Source organism: Psittacula echo (genome assembly GCF_963264785.1).
Source record: "Psittacula echo genome assembly, chromosome: 1".
In the NCBI taxonomy this organism is placed as follows: domain Eukaryota; kingdom Metazoa; phylum Chordata; class Aves; order Psittaciformes; family Psittacidae; genus Psittacula; species Psittacula echo.
The window spans coordinates 60,541,557-60,559,041 of NC_137735.1; the positions used below are offsets into that span (position 1 = coordinate 60,541,557).

The 17,485-nt window shown below is 41.2% G+C and overlaps 1 protein-coding gene across 17 annotated transcripts in view; it reads right to left on the minus strand.

The window, feature by feature from the left end:
- Positions 1 to 17,485, minus strand: part of ADGRL3 (adhesion G protein-coupled receptor L3) — a gene marked incomplete at its 3' end in the record, with an annotated part of 327,501 nt that overhangs the window by 127,924 nt on the left and 182,092 nt on the right. For all 17 annotated transcript variants that reach the window (XM_080613903.1, XM_080613905.1, XM_080613916.1 and 14 more), the window contains one exon: positions 9,123 to 9,203. In XM_080613903.1, coding sequence (XP_080470029.1) covers positions 9,123 to 9,203 — 81 coding nt within the window. The remainder of the gene's footprint in view (positions 1 to 9,122; positions 9,204 to 17,485) is intronic.

Genomic DNA, 17,485 nt, shown 5'->3' on the forward strand with positions numbered 1-17,485 from the left:
CTTAGAGACAATCTAAAGTCTCTAAGACTGCCATTACAGCATTCTTAATTGTGGTCATTTTTTAATGAAGAAAGCACAAGCAATTTTCTCCAAAAAACAGCTGCAATGAAAGAAGTGATATACTTGCTGCAAATTAACTCTTTATCTAGAGCCCTCTGTAACACCTCCTGTGTACCATATCTGCAAAAAGAATAGCATCCTCAGCTGGGTAAGGGCAAAGTCTTCTCCTTGCCCCAAGACCAGCTGGTACTCTCCATCCTTGAAAGCTCCTTGGCCAACAGCCCATGTCTGTTGCACCCTCATGCATGCTCACCTGCTAACCCTTATAATTACATTTAAGCAACCTTAATATCTCTTCTCAAAGGCAATCAAGGTCTTTTAAATACTGCTTCTTGTGAGTTTTCAAGGAGAATGAACTTCTTAAAACCAATCTGAAGGCAATAAAACCATATTTGGAGCTAGAAGATATCAATCCTTGTTATTCCAGTTATCAAGCCAAATTTACTTGGCTGAAAGACTTAAATCATGATGCCTTTTATGAGGGAGCCAAGATACAATCTTAGCAACAGTACTCCATAATGTTTATCTATAAATCAGTGTTTGGTATGCATTTATTAAGGTTGGAATTTCCAAAAGCATCTTTCAAGAGTGAGGTACCTAATTCACGGGCACAAATTTCCCTCTGAATGGATTATATCACATCAGTAGAATTCCTCTGTAACAAAGTTCAAAGGGAAGAACCAAAATTCAACAGTCCACCTTAAGGAAAATCAAGGGCCAAAGCAATCTCTAAACTCAAACATTTTAGAAAGAACCATACCACTGACTGGTGGAAATCTCCCATTTCCAGCAATTTCTGATACAATCCAAGATGATTCCAAAAGCCAAGTGCTGCAAAAAAACCTGCCTGCCTACAGAAAATCCCACTGCACAGCTGAAGAGTCATCAAATGAACACAAAACTCTTCTACTCACTGCTGTCAACAGCAGTATGTCTGAGCCTAACCTTATTTGCTTGTATGGGAAATGAGCTGCCTGCCTTTCTAGAGATGCGTGGCTTGAGTCTGATGAACTTCAATGAGAGCACACTAAGCTTGCTCATTGACTAGTAAGGTATTTCTACATCCTATTGGAAGGCAGTGAAACTACATCACTGAATAACATAGGCCTCTATCAGTTGCTTTTCCCAACTTGTCTTAAACCACAACTTACATTTCTCTCTTAATGTTGATCTGCTTTCTTCAGATGCAACATACACACAGTAAAAAATAACAAGAATGAAAAGAATTAAGGAATTACAAAAATATTTTCCAGGAGAAGATGCTATAGATGTAACATGATATTCCACCACTACAAATACTTTAGCATACATGCCACTCAGAAAGCCAAGTCAAAAGTCTATTAAACTTAAATATTTTGTTGGACAAATGTACCATTCATTCTCTAGCCTTAAAAAAAATTGGTACTGGCATAAGAAACACTATAAAGGGTATCAGATGGATAGTTTTTCATGCAGATTTATACCTATGGAAGAATAAAACAAATATTACCCCTGTAGTTACAATAGAATAAAATAGGTTTTCTCATTAAGTAACAATATACCAATAATATACCAATAGTGCAATATCAGAGGTGGCTTCCTAGGTGTATTACTAATAAATCGTTTTCCCAAATTTAGAATATCTACTTCTCTACCAGGTTTTAACCCCAAAAGAAAGCCATATATTAAAAAAAAAAAAAAAAAAATAATAAAAATGTATAAAAGGCATTTTTTAAACAGACCCATCCCAACCTGATCTTTTGAATTTGTCCTTATTTCATTTGTGAATCCCCACAGACTCTGCATAGAACAACTGGGATCCTATGTCCCGCTCTAACACACACATTTCCAAAGGACTCCTCTAGAAAAACACCATTGTCCTATCCTCCATCCTTTCAGGTGATGATGACACACTTCATCACATATATCATGGAGCACTTCTATAAATCGGCACCATAGGACATAACACAAGAGAAGATGCAACACACAGCAAAGGATGCAAGCAGCATGGCTGCAGTGGCAGATAAAGACTTTCCAAGGGCTAAGCTCTTCAACTGTGGCAGGGAGCTCTCACAGGAAGTGTTACCTCACATCGTAAGCCTTTTTAATGTCTCTAACAGGTAAAATTAAGACCGGTTACGCCTCTCAATCAAAACACTGCAAACCAATCCTATTCACTTTTAGACCAGAATATAGCTTAGGAAATCAGTAGACCTGAAATTTGATCTCTCCTATGATTTATTTGCCATCTTCTCCCATTACACAAATATAAATATAACAGGCATTTTTCTGCAGTCCTGAAATGATCCAGAATTAACACCAGATGACAAAATAGACCATGTACCAGGAGGGGAAAAAGTTACAGTAAAAGCTTCTTCCCATTAATGGGGCCATTCATTCATATGGCCACTATTCCACAGGGGAGCTGGACATAAATTATGCATTTGACATCTAGTTATAGACGATTATATCTGACATAATGAAGTTATAATGGAAGGAGTTTGCACATTGTTTGGTTATTAAGTGCCCATTTCTTGTCCCTACACCAGGTGCAATGGTGATAGGCCATACAAATCATCCAGAAGAAATGCCAAAATGGGCTCCCTTACTGATAAAGCACCACACATGTTTATTAATTTAACAGCTTGTCTTATGTCTCCCCCATCTGCTCATTTAAAACAGTTATTTGCCCTATAAATATTTCAGAAAAAGAAGTGTAGCCAAAAATTAGTCTGGCAGAAAAGAGGGGGGAAAAAATGAGTTTGAGAAGGGTCTCATGCTGTATTTAGCACTGTGCTCTTTTTTCCACATTGAATTGGTTCAGCAGCTTTTTTTCAAGCTGGTAACAGGACATTCAGTTTAGATTAGTTATGCTTGAGGGTGCTCCCACCATAGCTGACTGTGCTTTCCAGCTGTTGCCACTGTCAGGTGGGTGAAAACTTCCACCGCTGATGGCAAGTGGCACAAGCCAGCGCAGCGGAAAATGAAACCCACTGTCAAAAGAATCTCCTGGGTGGATGTCTACGTCCATTTTGAGCTTATTGGGTTGTATGACTGCTTCAAACAGACTACAAAGAATAACATTTCAAGGTATCTTTAAATCAGTTCATGATGATCTCCCACAGCAAAACTCCTTTACAAGGCACTAGCTAGCTGTTAAAAAAAGCCAGCTAAAAGGTGGTTTGGTTTCGTTTTAGATGATTAGGAATAATAGGAAAGGTGTTAAAAAGTGCTCAGACTGTGTTGCGTCACGTTCTTCTCCCCAGATCCTTAAATATTTCCAGGTTTAAATACTCTGAACAGTTCCCACCAGCATACAGGATTAGCAGTCCTTCTTGAAAGACTGTTAGCTCCAGCTTTCTGCTAGAGCAAGCACTGTTATCTTATAAATAAACAGCAATGCCCCAAGGTGCCCCTCTGCAACAAAAACACACATTCCAAAGAAATAAGAGGAAAAGTTCAATACCACAGTAAAAAAGAAAACAGCAAATGGCGTGCAATTAACTCTTTCTGCCAATGGGTAGCTACAGGACGCAAAATGGTACCTTGCTGATGATAACCAGCAAACGGGAGGACTGCAGGCTGGCTGCAAGATTTCTAGGAGCTCTGGGTACTTCAATTACGATACTAGTTATCACCACCCACGATACCTAATGAGAAATTAATAAATACAGAGCGTGGCCAATATTCAAAGCTGCTGCATCACATGCTTATATCAGAGTTCACCCCTCCACCGCCTTTACAACCCAAACAAGCTCCATAGGTGGCAATATATTCCTGCATCCACATCTACCACACTGCTCAAAACTCACCCTGTCACTACGCTGAGCTGTTGGAAGACTCATCTCAGGTCTGGAAACTAAGGGCTTGAGATGAATCTGCCCATCATAACAGAAAGCAGAGTTCAAATGAAAAAAAACAGCGAAGTGACCCAACAAAGAAATCTGTACAGACCTCTTCAAAACAAGACAGCTGAAAATTCACAGTGCACATGAAACTTGTAGTCATTGGACAACCTTTCTATTGACTGTGCATGTATGTTGAATAGTCATCTTTCACCCAACCGGTGCAATCTCATTTACCTAAGTGCCTCATATACTGTGCTTGCCACGTGGGATGAGAAAATGGTGTGTGTGTGTTGCTGGCTTGCTGCAATGAGCGCTCATACCTCATGGTAAAGGGAGTGAAATTGTCTGGTGGGCTCAGAGCAGTTATGAAGGGGAGTCCCTGTGAGCGGTCATACTTGGAAAAAAGGCTGAACAAAAGCAAAGACGAAAACCCTGTACACGACCAAGGAAGAGACAAACACTATATAGCACCCCACCACTGCATAGAGAAAAACAGAATAAGGGTTCCTGAGCATGGGGGACCCCAACCAGCCTTCACTGCATGGTCCTCTCTTGGTTCAAAGGCACTGAATTGGCCACTCCTCTGGACTCTCCTGTCCAAAGGATGTCTGGAAAATAATATTGCAATAAGAAGCTGGAAATATACAGATGTAGCTTACATTAAAAGGAAGGAGCGGGATGAGTAAAAGCAGGACCTCAGAGAGAAGCAAAAGGGCACTGTAAAGGACTCCTGAGCTGAGGGAATGGCTTTCCCAGGGAAACTAAAGCAGAAAATGAAAAAGCCTGGAAAGAGGAGGTTCCTAGTCAGCATCAGTCCAGAGCAGGAGCTCCTCAACAGCACCTCTCTTGTAGCACTGGGCCAAGGGAGGGAAAGACAAGACAGCTGGAGTCTCAGGGCCTGGCAAGCATGGGATGCGTGTCCCTGTGTGTCAGCTTGAATTAAGGCAAGGAGTGCCATTGGGCCTCATTGCTCAGTGCTCTCCTTTTCCTGGACCTGGGAAGGAGGACTGGGGCTGTGAAACGAGCTCAGCTGTCAGATTCTCCCACATCATCATCTGCAAAGCCATCAACCCTCTCTGGGACCTCTGGGAGGAAGAAAAAATAAAAAGACCCAGGATGTGTGCAACCAAACCCCTGCTCTATTTCTGGTAATAAGATTTCACAGTCTTTCTAACATTCAGGAACAGTTCTCCTTCAGATGTTGCAAATGCAAGGAGGGAGAAAAATTGCAGAATGGATCTAACTTTTGACTGAAGAAAGTACAAAGGGACATACCACTGAGCTGGAGAAGAAAGGGGGAAAATCCATAAAGACCTCTGTCTATCTCTCTGACATGCTGCCCAAGGGGTATGGAGAGATTGTGTCTATGGAAGCTGAAGCTCACAACTGTGATTAACAGGAAAAGAACTCCACAGTGCCTTAACTGGGGCCAAAATACCCCCCTGTTTACAGAAATCTGCACATAAGGGTAAGAACCTTCCATCCCTCCTTTACTATTTATTTCTAGAACTGGGGAACAATACATGGCTTTGCTTGCCAATTCATGTTTTGGAAATGTACTGACTTCAAGCATATCAATCTCCAAGACAACTACTCCTTGAGCTTCAACTTTGAAGAAAACCTTTGCAAATAGCTAGCTCAACATGAGAGGAACTCCTCAGACTGTCTAGCTTTAAATACTAGGTATATATTTCATGTTCAATATGATTCCACATATATGCTAAAATCTGATTCTATAAAGCTTTATAAATAATTTTAGTGTGTGGATTCAGTGAGTTTAATTCACTTATTTGCTGTGGTTTAGTACCTGGCAGAATTTGAGTCCAAACACTAAATTTAATTTATTGCTATGTATGATAATTCCATAAAATCCCTTTCTAAGCAAGAGTATCAGCATTTCCCTCTTCGATAAAACTCCTTGCTATTGTCAGTAACCACTGATCCATTTTTAAACACAGGTTTAATCTTCAGTCTATGAGATCACCACTTGAGGTCTCAGCTACCCCTGCAATTATTTTGCATGCAGATGGTGTAAACAGTTGCATAAAAATCATGTAATCACATCCAGATTGTTAGACTGAGAGGAGGTGTAAAAATAATGGTTAACAGTGCTTCATATATGGAACTAATTTTAAAACACCCTCAAATTAAAAAGGGACTGGGGAATAAGAAGTGTCTTGATAAAAAGTGCTGATTCAGGGCCTCATTTTTATTAAGTGATTTACAGTGTCATTACTGCATTACTGTACAGAGCAGTGGTTCAGAGTAATTACCCCGTAATGCACGATGACACTAATGTACTAGCAAACTACTGAGGTTTATACTCTCTTCACTACCAGCGTCAGGGCTCTGAAAAGCAGGTAAAAATGCCCTGCATGCATAAACGATGTGTGTAAATGTCACCGGTGATAAAATTTTTAAAAAGGAGAAGGAAGAGGCAGTTACAAGTAAATCAGCCAGCTGAGCATTGCAACTGCACAGACCCACAGGAGCACTAAAGCTGTATCGTTCTTTGATAATCCGGGAAGGAAAGATGCTTTCATATCCTTACCCCTTTTATATCCCAGGTTTTCAAGTGGTTTAGAAGAAGGTGAATGGAGGTCGTGGACTGCCAGGAGATTGTACGTGACCAACCCGACTCACAACAAGACCAGATTTGGAGAGAGGACTGGCTCTATTTCCATTTACTACAATTAAAATTATATGGTGGCTTATTTTTTTTGCCACTCCAACTGCAACATTGACCTGCATCTGGTGCTCATCTCTGTGTAAGGGGCGATGCAGAAGGGAAATGAAAAGCATCAAAGCAACAGCCAAAAGCATTAGTGATGCATGATGACTGTCATAATGCTGCTCTTTTTTTAGAGTTCCAGCTGTTGGAAATGTGAAGAATCAACGAGAGCTTCAGGACAGAGATGATTTTGCCTCCTTTGCTTAAAACAGCTCTTGTGGTTATGGGATGAAGCTTGGAACATGGCCTGAGCATGTCCTAAAGTGTCAGAAAATGCAGACAAAAAAAAAACTTCATCACCCTCAGAGACTTCGGAAAGAAAAAGAACCCACCTATAATTATTACAACATTCAACGGATTTTGAGCACTGAGGTTGGAAATGAGGCAGCAGATGCAGAAGTATTGCTACACGTGCCAGATCTCAGGGCTAGAGGAAACCCTTGCTCTTTCCCCGGAAGACAGTAACAATTAATACATTTTTAACACCCTCCGAGTCACCACCTGATAGATTGATGCCTTCAGAGCTGACTGCCTCCCTGGCCTTCTCCTGTTAAGTTACACAAGAGGATTTGAATCCTTTTACCAGCACATAGCAGCAGTAATATCAGTCCTTCCACTCTGAGCAGCCCTTTCTTTAAGAATCCTCATGGGGAGGTGAAGGCCTTGGTGGAAGCAGTTACTGTAGCAGTTTACATTGGATAAATTCCATTTTACCTTCTCTGCACATGCTGCAACTGTTCTGCCTGACCCACTTTGCCATACTTCTGATGTCAGCACCATTCATCTTGCAGAGGTAGCTATGCACTCATGCAATGGCTCTTTTATCTTGAAGACAGCGAGGCACAGCTGTCTTGGAGGCTGCTGTTCCATCATCCTTGAGTCTTCTATAGGCTGGCTCCATATCCCACAGAAAAGATTCACCTATTCTAAATAAGCTCTGAATCATCACATCCAACATCAAAGACAGATTTGAGCAAGAAGGTCTTGGAAGTCATAACTGTCTATGCCTTAATGGAGTGTTCTGCTAAAAAAGCAAGCTAGTAAACTCTACTACAGAACTGGAGGTTTTCAAGTGGTCTAGAAGAAGCTGAATGGAGGTTGTGGACTGCCAGGAGATTGTTTGCAACCAGCCTGACTCACAACAAGACCAGATTTGGAGAGAGGACTGTTAATCCAGCATCCTCACACTGAATCTCCACCACCCAACACCTAGTTCCACCTTGCAGAGATGCAAGGGGAATCTCCAAGGAATAATAGTGCTGAGGCTGCTTCTGTACAAGAGTCAATTCCTTAGTTTTTGTTACTGCATCAGCTAAGAAAATACATTCACGCTTACAAAGGGAAAAAGCCCAGTAAATGTTTACTCAATCAAGCTACAGATCTAGAGCATCCACATGGATGCTGGTGAAAAAGCTCACTCAGAACTAAGGGAGTCTTTCATGCCAAAAACATTAACTGTATGCTTTCAATCAGCCCACAAAGCCCTTGGGCTACTTGGAGGAGCAGGGTTTACAGTTGCAGCTGCAATTCACCAACACAAAGGTTTTTGTCTCCCAGAATGTAAAAGAGGGATAAAGAAGTGAGATTTGGAAGACAGCTTTCTTCATGTTACATAATGACAGTGCCTATCCTGATTAATCTTGCATTAACATGCTGCATTTTTCAATCATGAACACTTAGAGAAACATGCTCACACAAAAACATACTTGCAGCCTTATAGTGTTAGGGCAGAACGACAATAATCACTACAAAGATGTCCTGGTTCCAGCTGGGATGGAGTTATTTATCTTCCTAGTAGCTGGTGCAATGCTGCGTTTTGGCTTTAGTCTGAGAACAATGCTGATAACACACTGATGTTTTAGCTGCTGCTCAGTAGCACTTACCCTGATGAAGCACCTTTAATTTTCCCACACTCTGCCAGTGAGGAGGGGCACAAGATGCTGGGAGGGAGCAGACACAGGACACCTGACCCAAACTAGCCAAAGGGGTATTCCATACCACAGCACGTCATGCCTAGTATATAAACTGGGGGGAGTTACTTGGAAGGGACTGATCACTGCTCAGGGAATCTGAGCATCAGTTAGTGAGTGGTGAGCAATTGTACTGTGCATCACTGGTGTTTGTTGTTGTTTTTCATTTGTTTGCTTGGTTGGTTTGGTTTGGTTTTTTTTAGTTCTCACAGTCCCCTGTGCCTGTGCACTGTCATTAGGAAGGAAAAGAGGAAGGCAGAGGGCAGGACCAAAGGTATACCTGACCCTGCAGAAGTAATGGGAACAGCAAAATAGCCTGTGAACAAGCTGATATGTTCAAAGCTATGTAATGGGGCACATGAGACATAGTCATCTCTCGTATAGTCTTCTTGTAGGAATTAATTTGCTCCTGAGAGTGTCCTTGGATGGAGGGTGATAACTTTACCATGGAGGCTCTACGAACAAGTGAGGTACACTCATGCTTATGGCAGGTTTTTGCAATGCATGTGCATGGAGACTGTGTCACTGACTCACCCTTGGATGGCGGTCTCTCCAGATCCGAATCGAGGTGGATCGGTGGGGCAATGTAGGAGACCTGCCCATGGTGAGCCTGCCCTGTGGACAAATAAGTGTTTTAGTTCCACTGTTTCCTACCGAGATCTATCAGGGCTATAATGAAACATAAAGGATTTTAATGGCATTGGATTCAAAACAGATTTGCAAGTATTTTGTTTGGTTGTGTACTTTTCACAATGAACTTCCAGTTTGGAGACCCCTGATGAAAGGTTGAAAACACTCCCATTTCTTTTGTTATTTCCATGAAGACATGGGTACTATGCTGACCTTTAGTTATACCTCCTTTACAACTACCACATATATTTTGCATGATGTTCTCTTAAAAGGCCATATGCTACAGAAGGCAAACAATTTCACACAAGGCCATTCAATCTGTTAATCTCACTCTAAGAGGGAAGCAAGCATTTCTGTGTCACAGCAATTTTTGAAGGAAGCATGGTATGAAGTACAAATGCATCTGTTTTTCCCACCTGCAGAAGACACAGATATCAGTTTGCAGAGCTTGGCATTGCTTTCGCCTGGGTGGAAGCTTTTTGGTTCCCAAAACCACCATGCAGTTTCCCAGTTGCAAAAGACTTAATTCTTCTCCAGTAATTTAGAGGTAACTATATCAAGAAACTTATAAATATAAACTTATAAATAAACTTTTTCTTTATAACAAAAACATGTTGTTATAATTCATCTATTTACTGTAACAATTTATAGGGTTGTTAATCTCTTTTTCTAAACACAGAAAGTTAATGACACATAGATTACAATAACAGTTAGAGTAACCTTCCCATTTCAAGTAATATTCGTGCTGCAATAAAAGCGGTTGATTCCTCTTATGAGACACATTCCAAATAATTAATACGGCTCCCTGTTGACACTTGCTGTTGTTGCTCCAAGCAATTTCGAAGCTAGCATCAAGGCAGCAGAGCAGCAGTACAGTCTTCGGGCTTCTTTGTAAATGACACCCAGGAATACCACGACTGCAGTATGCTGGTGCAAATAATACATTGAAAACGTCTCTTCAGGGGGATGAAATATTAATGTGAAAGGGGAAAAAAAAAAAAAAGTGTGCCTAGGCAGGATATGTTTACTGCTTTACTCTGAGGCTGACTCAGATAATTTACATTATTAGCCATTACAACAACTGGATGTTATTCAAATTTAAAATCTACCTACACATCATAAATTCTGTATTTGCTTTTAAGTGCTTTAACATGGGAAATCTGCTTCAGGTGAACCCGTAGCTATTAATGAGTTACAGTGCATTCTCCTTCTCTTTTACATGTTAAAAATCCATTCAATGTCATTAGTGAGCACAGGTCATCATTTAATAGCTGCCCAGTTCTTCAGTAGAAACAGACAGATGGTCTGCTCTCACTTCAAGCTGCTCAATGTGCAGGATCAGTGCCTTATAACCATAAGACAGGCTGCATCAAAAATACCACTGAACTTCAAAATAGCTGAGGTTTACATGGAACTTTGGTAATCACCCAGTCCAGCCCAAGGGCAACAAGAGCCTATGGCACGTGTTCAGTCTGATTTTTAGTATCACCATGCATAGAGACTCTACGACCTCTCTTGGCCAGCCTGTACTGGTGCTTGGCCACCCTCACAGGAAACAAACAAACAAACAACTTTTCCTTACATTTGAGTGCAATTTCCTATATTTGAAATTGTGCCTCTTGTACTGTCAGTGGCTGCCTCTCAGAAGAGGCTGGCTTCATCTTCTTTATTTCCCCCCACATCAGGTAATTACACACATCAGTAAGATACCCTGGACCGCATCTGGTCCTGGCTGGACAGTCCCAGGTCTCTCAGCCTCTCCTCGCATAAAGATGCGTCAATCCCTTATTCACCATTGTGGCCTTTTGCTAGATTTGCTCCAGTAAGCACCTATCTCTCTTGTACTGGGTAGCCCAGCACTGAACCCAGCACCCAGATATGTCTCACCAGTGCTGAGCAGAGGAGCAGGATTACCTCGCTTCACCTGCTGGCAATGCTTTGTTTAATACAGCTCAAACAGCCTTTTTTGCCCTATGGGCCCACTGCTAGCAAATGGGTTTGGTTTGGTTTGGGATTTTCAGGTTCTTTTGTTTGTTTATTTGTTTTTTATCACCTTGTCTTTATGGGACCAAATGACCTTATGATCCCAAATACAAAAAGGAATTGTGTTAGGCTGGAGTAAAGAATATACATGCACAGTATATAAAAGACTATAAAACATCTATGAGTTTCTCTAGACATTCAGTAATAACTATGGAAATTTATGAATGTTTTATTAAAGCTTTTACCTAATATGGAGAAAGCAGGAGCATCAAATGCTCTCTTCTGATAAATGAAACAAGTTGCAGAAAGCTTTTATCTACTTGCTGCTGATGTAAAACACATTACTCCCAAGAAAATATTAAACTTGACTTTGGTGAGACTGACAGTTCTCACAATGCTAATCAATCAGATTTTGGGTTTAGTATTTTGTCTATAATAAAGCAATGCAAACAACTGTTGTGTTTCGTTTTCTGGGCATGAATGCCAGCTTAGTTGCTCTTCAGACTCATCACAGTCTTACTGTACAAGGAACAAAGGATCTCATGGCCCCAGTTATACATTCAGGCTCAAGATACCTTGTAAACCTTCTTGTTAATCAACAGAATCACATTATTTCTTTGGTTTTATTATTACCGGCAATGCTGACATCTGAGAGGGTTGAGGGAAGAGGAGCAAGGGGAGTACTGTGCCTGAAGCAAGGCCTAGCAATGGGACTGATACACAAGCACACAAAGAAAACTCCAAGTCAGGAGGCCAAACTTTAAGATCAGAGCGCTGGCCCTTCTGGTTTTATGGTATTACAAGTTTTGCCACTGACTCCATTAAAAAACCAAAAATTTTACCAAAGGGACCTACGCTAGATTTTGAGACTGATAATCACTGGTGCAACTCAAGTTGGTCACAAAGACTGACAGAAGAAGTTTTGCCAAGTGATGCCAACTCACAGTCTCTTTTGCAGTTTCACCATTTTGCAGTTTCAGATGCTTACTGCAAGCCTCAGGTCTAGGAATGAGTGACTCAAATCTCCCCCTCTCCAGTTCCAGCAACTGCAGAAAAACACTTGAAAAGAGGAATGTGAAAGCCTTAAAGAAAAAAGATGGTAGAAACACTCAACGTCTCCCTTTCCAGACTGTCCTGTCCTTCAGTTGCTTTTTCTGCATGTTGGGTCTGAGCTTTCAATGGTGCAGCACCGGGAGGTGGGGCATAGCCTCCCTTGCCTGAGTGACCATCTCTCCAGCTGTCAGGCTTTCATTTCTACCCGCACATCTATATATCCGTTAGCCTATTTGACTGACCACTCTTCAACCTGAAGAGCTGCCCACACACTAAGCAATGCTGGGCAGGTATAAGTGCGTATAGAAGAGGAAATGGCTGGTGTCAGGTCCTTTCAGAATTTTGCAGGACACTCCAAAAATACCTGCATCTCTTTAAATAAGTGTCTCAGATTTAGTTATTAAAAAAATAAACAAAAACATCTTCTGACAAAATACCAAAGGTCAAGATGTCTCTGTCACTAATGGGAAGTTGAACATGCCTCGCGTCATAACAGCTTGCACAAGCTTCTCCAAATCCCATTCTGACTGTAGCCATCTGGTGTTTCTGCGGCTTGCTCCCAGGTAAAAAAGTAAAGAGTAATCAAACGTAATCATCAAAGTAATGTGTGATAAGGTTGCCAGTTTCATATCTAATTGCTAAGGTTGGGCTGTTTCCCTTACTGTTCTTGCTGGCAAGGTCTGGCCACTGACATGGCCAATGCCCACTGACATGGCCATGGCCCCCTGTGATCGTCAGGAGGGGTGCAGAGAGGGCCAGAGGCAACAAGGACTAATACTGGAAGACAATCATGGGTCAGTTCTTGTCTGCTTTTTTTGTATCATACCAAAAAGATTCAGATCTGGCCAACACTACATAAATGTCAAAACCAACTCAGGTGAGTCAGGGCAAACAACAAATATGACGTGGTTAGCCACAAACTGCCCATCTTCTGCTCATATCACCTCTCTTAACAAAGACAGTATACAACATCCATAGTAGTCAGGCAATATGCACATACTGTGGCAATGTGAAAAGAATCATGTTTGGTAGTAGCAGTTTTTGGAGCAATAGGTATGACCTTGAAAGACTACTTGGTAACATGCTCTTCCTTGGGTAAGGATGTTTGTGGATTAGAAAAAGTGCCTGGCTGGCCATTAATTTCAAGCCTGACATGAGAGATACAATGTATTTTTAAAAGCTAATAACTTAGAAGAACAAAGATAATGTTTTGTGAAGATTGAAGGAAACATAATAGCTTGGCCTAAGGGATTTTTTTTAAAGGGATCTGAATGCTCATAGACAGAAAATAAACATCCACACATCTTCAAAAAATTGCCCCTAAGTGATTCAGCCATCTATAGATGCCAAGATATAAAACTGCACTGAATACACAGACTAACCAAGGAAAGTAGCAACAAAGCAGTCTCATCTGTTCATCTATTAAAAACACTTCTCCCTGATTCTTTCCAGAAACATACACAGTTAGCAGCATCTAACAGGAGAAACCTCCCTCTTGACCCCTATGCTGAGTTTCCAGTGCCCATGACATTTGTCTTTCCTAAAGCACAACTTCTATCTTCATGTATGCACATGAGAAACCTTTCTGCCTGACCCTTGCTCATCTTCTCCCTGAGATTTTACTGTGCATTGTTACAGAGAAAACCTGAATAGACTGGATACCCACAGCAAAAAGAAAGGACACTAACATCTTGTAGACAAAAAATAAGCCTTTTTTAAACATCTGATGAGAGACCTCCTCAACATCTTGTGAACTGTCTTCTAAAGCTCTGCTGCTGGCAATGCCACCAAAATAACTAAAATCACCAGAACAGTTGGTCCTTTCTTTCCCCCACTGCTCCTTTGCTCATTGCTCAGGATACTGTGGTGGGCATGGACAGTTGCGCACCTAAATCGCAGTTCTCCCCTGTGCCTGACTCAGTTCCAACAGCTGCAATGAGAAACCATCAGGAGATACATATTTTAAACAAGCATGCTTTAAACTCTTTGACTCGAGTAGTGAGAGTCTCCTTTCTTTACTTACTGTCCTCATCTGGCGATGATCATTGCAACACTTTTGCTGCCATGTTAGACTCTCTCTCTTGCTCAATTTTCCACTCATTTTCCAGCCTCTTTTGGTATGTTTTTGTCTTCCATGGGCTCACCAGTTCTAATGATCCTTCTTAGACAGTCTAGCTAGCATTTCATGCAGGTAATTTAATTTCAGGTAATTTAATTTCATTTTGTGCTGGTACCTCTGACAACCCAGTGCTCCCATTCACTGCCCTTTATCAGCACCTCCGAATGCAGCCACCTCCACGGACTTAATCCTTCATTCTGTTTGCCCACATGCTTGGATCACTAATGAGTTAATAACCGTGACACCGCACATTGATTCCTGGGACTTTGATTTCAGTTCTTCACATCCTTTTTTTTTTTTCTATAACAATGGGATGGGCACACATGAAGTACGCTGAATACATATTCCAAGGAAAAGTTCTGGGGAACATACATATTTCACTAACATCTTTATAGATCAAGTATAAATGGAATGCTGTGGCCTTTTATCCCATGTAACTGAAAAAAATAATTTTAAAAGCAGTCCAGTCTGTCTGTGATGATCTGATATGTAAAAACAACATTACTTTGTGGCCACATTTCTGCAATCCTCTGTTAACAGGATATTTAAAAAAAATCTAATTTATTATCTAACTGAAGACTACATTCACTTTGTTGGATTACAATTTCCAGGATCATTACTCTCATCCTTTTTAATTTCCAAAGTTGGTACATTTTTCTTGTCCTTTTTTCAGCACTCACGAGTCTTTTTGAACTCCATAATATGTAGGGATATATAAAAACATATGAAAAGAGAAATCAAAAAGCTGGTAGGTTTGCTAACAAATTTTTTTGACATGCCATTAAATAAATTTAATTCAGACCTATTACTCGGCATTTATTCAGACTTTTCTGACAGGCTTTTTTTCTGCCTTTCATCAGTGACTACCTTTACAAACATAATTTCATCACTGCCCACCCTTTTCCATTTCGCATTAAAAGCTTTTTTTTTTTTTTAATAAAGCTTTTATAAAGCCATTCCCTACCTCAGACATGTTAAAGTTAGCACTGATTCTGTCCACCACTTCATTTATTCATGGACTTTTATGCAGTATCTCTCTTTCATCTGTACATCTCTCTTTCATCTTTCATTGCCCTTTTAACTCCTTAGGGTAGCAGTAACTCTTCCACTCCCTCTCCTTCTCTCCCTCCCAAGGTTATTTTGATGTCCTTCCCTCGAAGCTGTGCATGCCTCTGAATACAAGAAAACCCTCTTTCACAAAGGGCACTCTCTGACCACATTATGACTACTCTCTTGTCATTTTGCCACTTGTATTTCATACCAGAAAACACTGCAAGCTTAAAGTAACTAAAGCAGTAAATATAGGGTACTGCAAGCACAACTGAGTATGGAGGGACTGCTGGCTCCTGATCATGGCTGCCTTCTGAAAATGGAGGTTACAGAAACCAGCAACCTCAATGGGCATTGACAGAGAGACTACAGTTCTGTGCAAAGCCATCATAACAAGCAAATATTTCTTATCCCATACTATTCTTGACAGGAGTAAAGTTGCAATATTGCAACTCTATATATTGCTTAGCTATACACTGCTTTTGAAGCTGCCATAAAATGTAAATAATAGCAGGCCTTTCAAATGCCAATAGTGTGTGTTCATGCATGCCATCTTACAGGTGCAATTTAAAGTCTGAGTGTAGGCAATGCAGGACTGCTCTTGGCAGAAAGCTCATTAAAGGATGCAGGGAGAGAGGTGAGCTGAAGAGATGTTTGGCTAAATCCTTGTCACACATGCATTTCGTGTTTTAAAGTAAATGCAAATACAAAAGCAGCAACTGGCAGCATGCTTGTGTGAGCAGAAAGCATAATAAAATGAACCAGTCTTTTTCAAGGACTCGCTATTCCTGCTTTGACTCTGTCACAACAAACGACAGCCTTAACTGAGAGAAGAAGGAAATCAAAATGGCCTTTTGGATGACCAAACTGTTCCTTATGTGACAGCCATTACCTGGGAAGGCCTAAGCTAGGTTTCAAGTACAGGCAAAAATAAGGACAAAAATAATGCTGGGTTAAAAACTGCCCGAGTTAAAAACTTCCTGAGTACTATAGCAGTTAAAAATGGGTTAAAAACTGCCTCAGTACTATAGCAGCTGAAGCAATTGGAGGCTTTTCATTAGTGGCAGCTGCATATTTTCAAAGGAGCATTCAGGACTCAGAAACTCACATCCCAGCAGAAGTCAGGGGTGAAGAAGCTTCTTCAAGTCACACAGAGATTCCTCGTTTTGCTGTGCAAACATTGTAATTTGTGTTTTGTGTTTGGATGAACCTCACACCTCTGTTAAGGACTTAAAACATTTGATTTAGCAGCACCTTGGCTCCAGCAATGCTCTGCATCCTCCAGCACACGGCTCAGAATTTGCCCTGCAGTACGAAAGCCTGGTATTAGGGTTGAGGAGGAATAAGAAAGAGGAAAAAAAACCCAGGAAATATTTCACACATGCCATTATAATTAAATAATGTTAAAGACCTCCTATCTTTCCCCCACATGCCAGCACATAGAGGGAGGCCATACCCAGGTCTGGCTTTCCCCTGTGCCTAAGGCAGGGTGCTGACCTGCAGGGCTGCACATTTTTTGAGCTTTGCTCCCTGAAAACTTGCCTGGCAGGCTAAAGAAACATGACACATCGTATTATTCTCACCCTCCCAGATGTGCTTGCTGTGCTATGAAATACAATTTACCAGTCACCTGCACTGGGAAACAGTGGGGAGAAGGATAGCAATTTTGGTGCAGAGGAAACAGGGGTATTCAGAGCAATGCTGCCCTCAGAGCCCTGCAGCAGATGACAAACATTGGTAGCCACAAACCACCCAGAGGGAGTTTAGCAACGGTGAATACAGCAAACCACGGAGGTTTTCTTGGCCACCTTTCAAGATTTAATCTGATAAGAGCAGCTCTGTGCCAGCTCCTGCCGTCCTTATTCTGCTCTTGTCCCAGAAGTCAAACAGGATGTTTCCAGCTGCCCTAGTGGGTCAAGCTCAGACTGCTCTGCCTCAGACAAGGCTGAAAAGACTTGGAATGGAGAAGTTAGGAAGAGGGTTTTTTGGGGAAACCTAGCCAAAGGCATTCAATCCATCTCTTGCAGATGGAAAATGGTTCCTTACATTGTTTTGAAAGGTA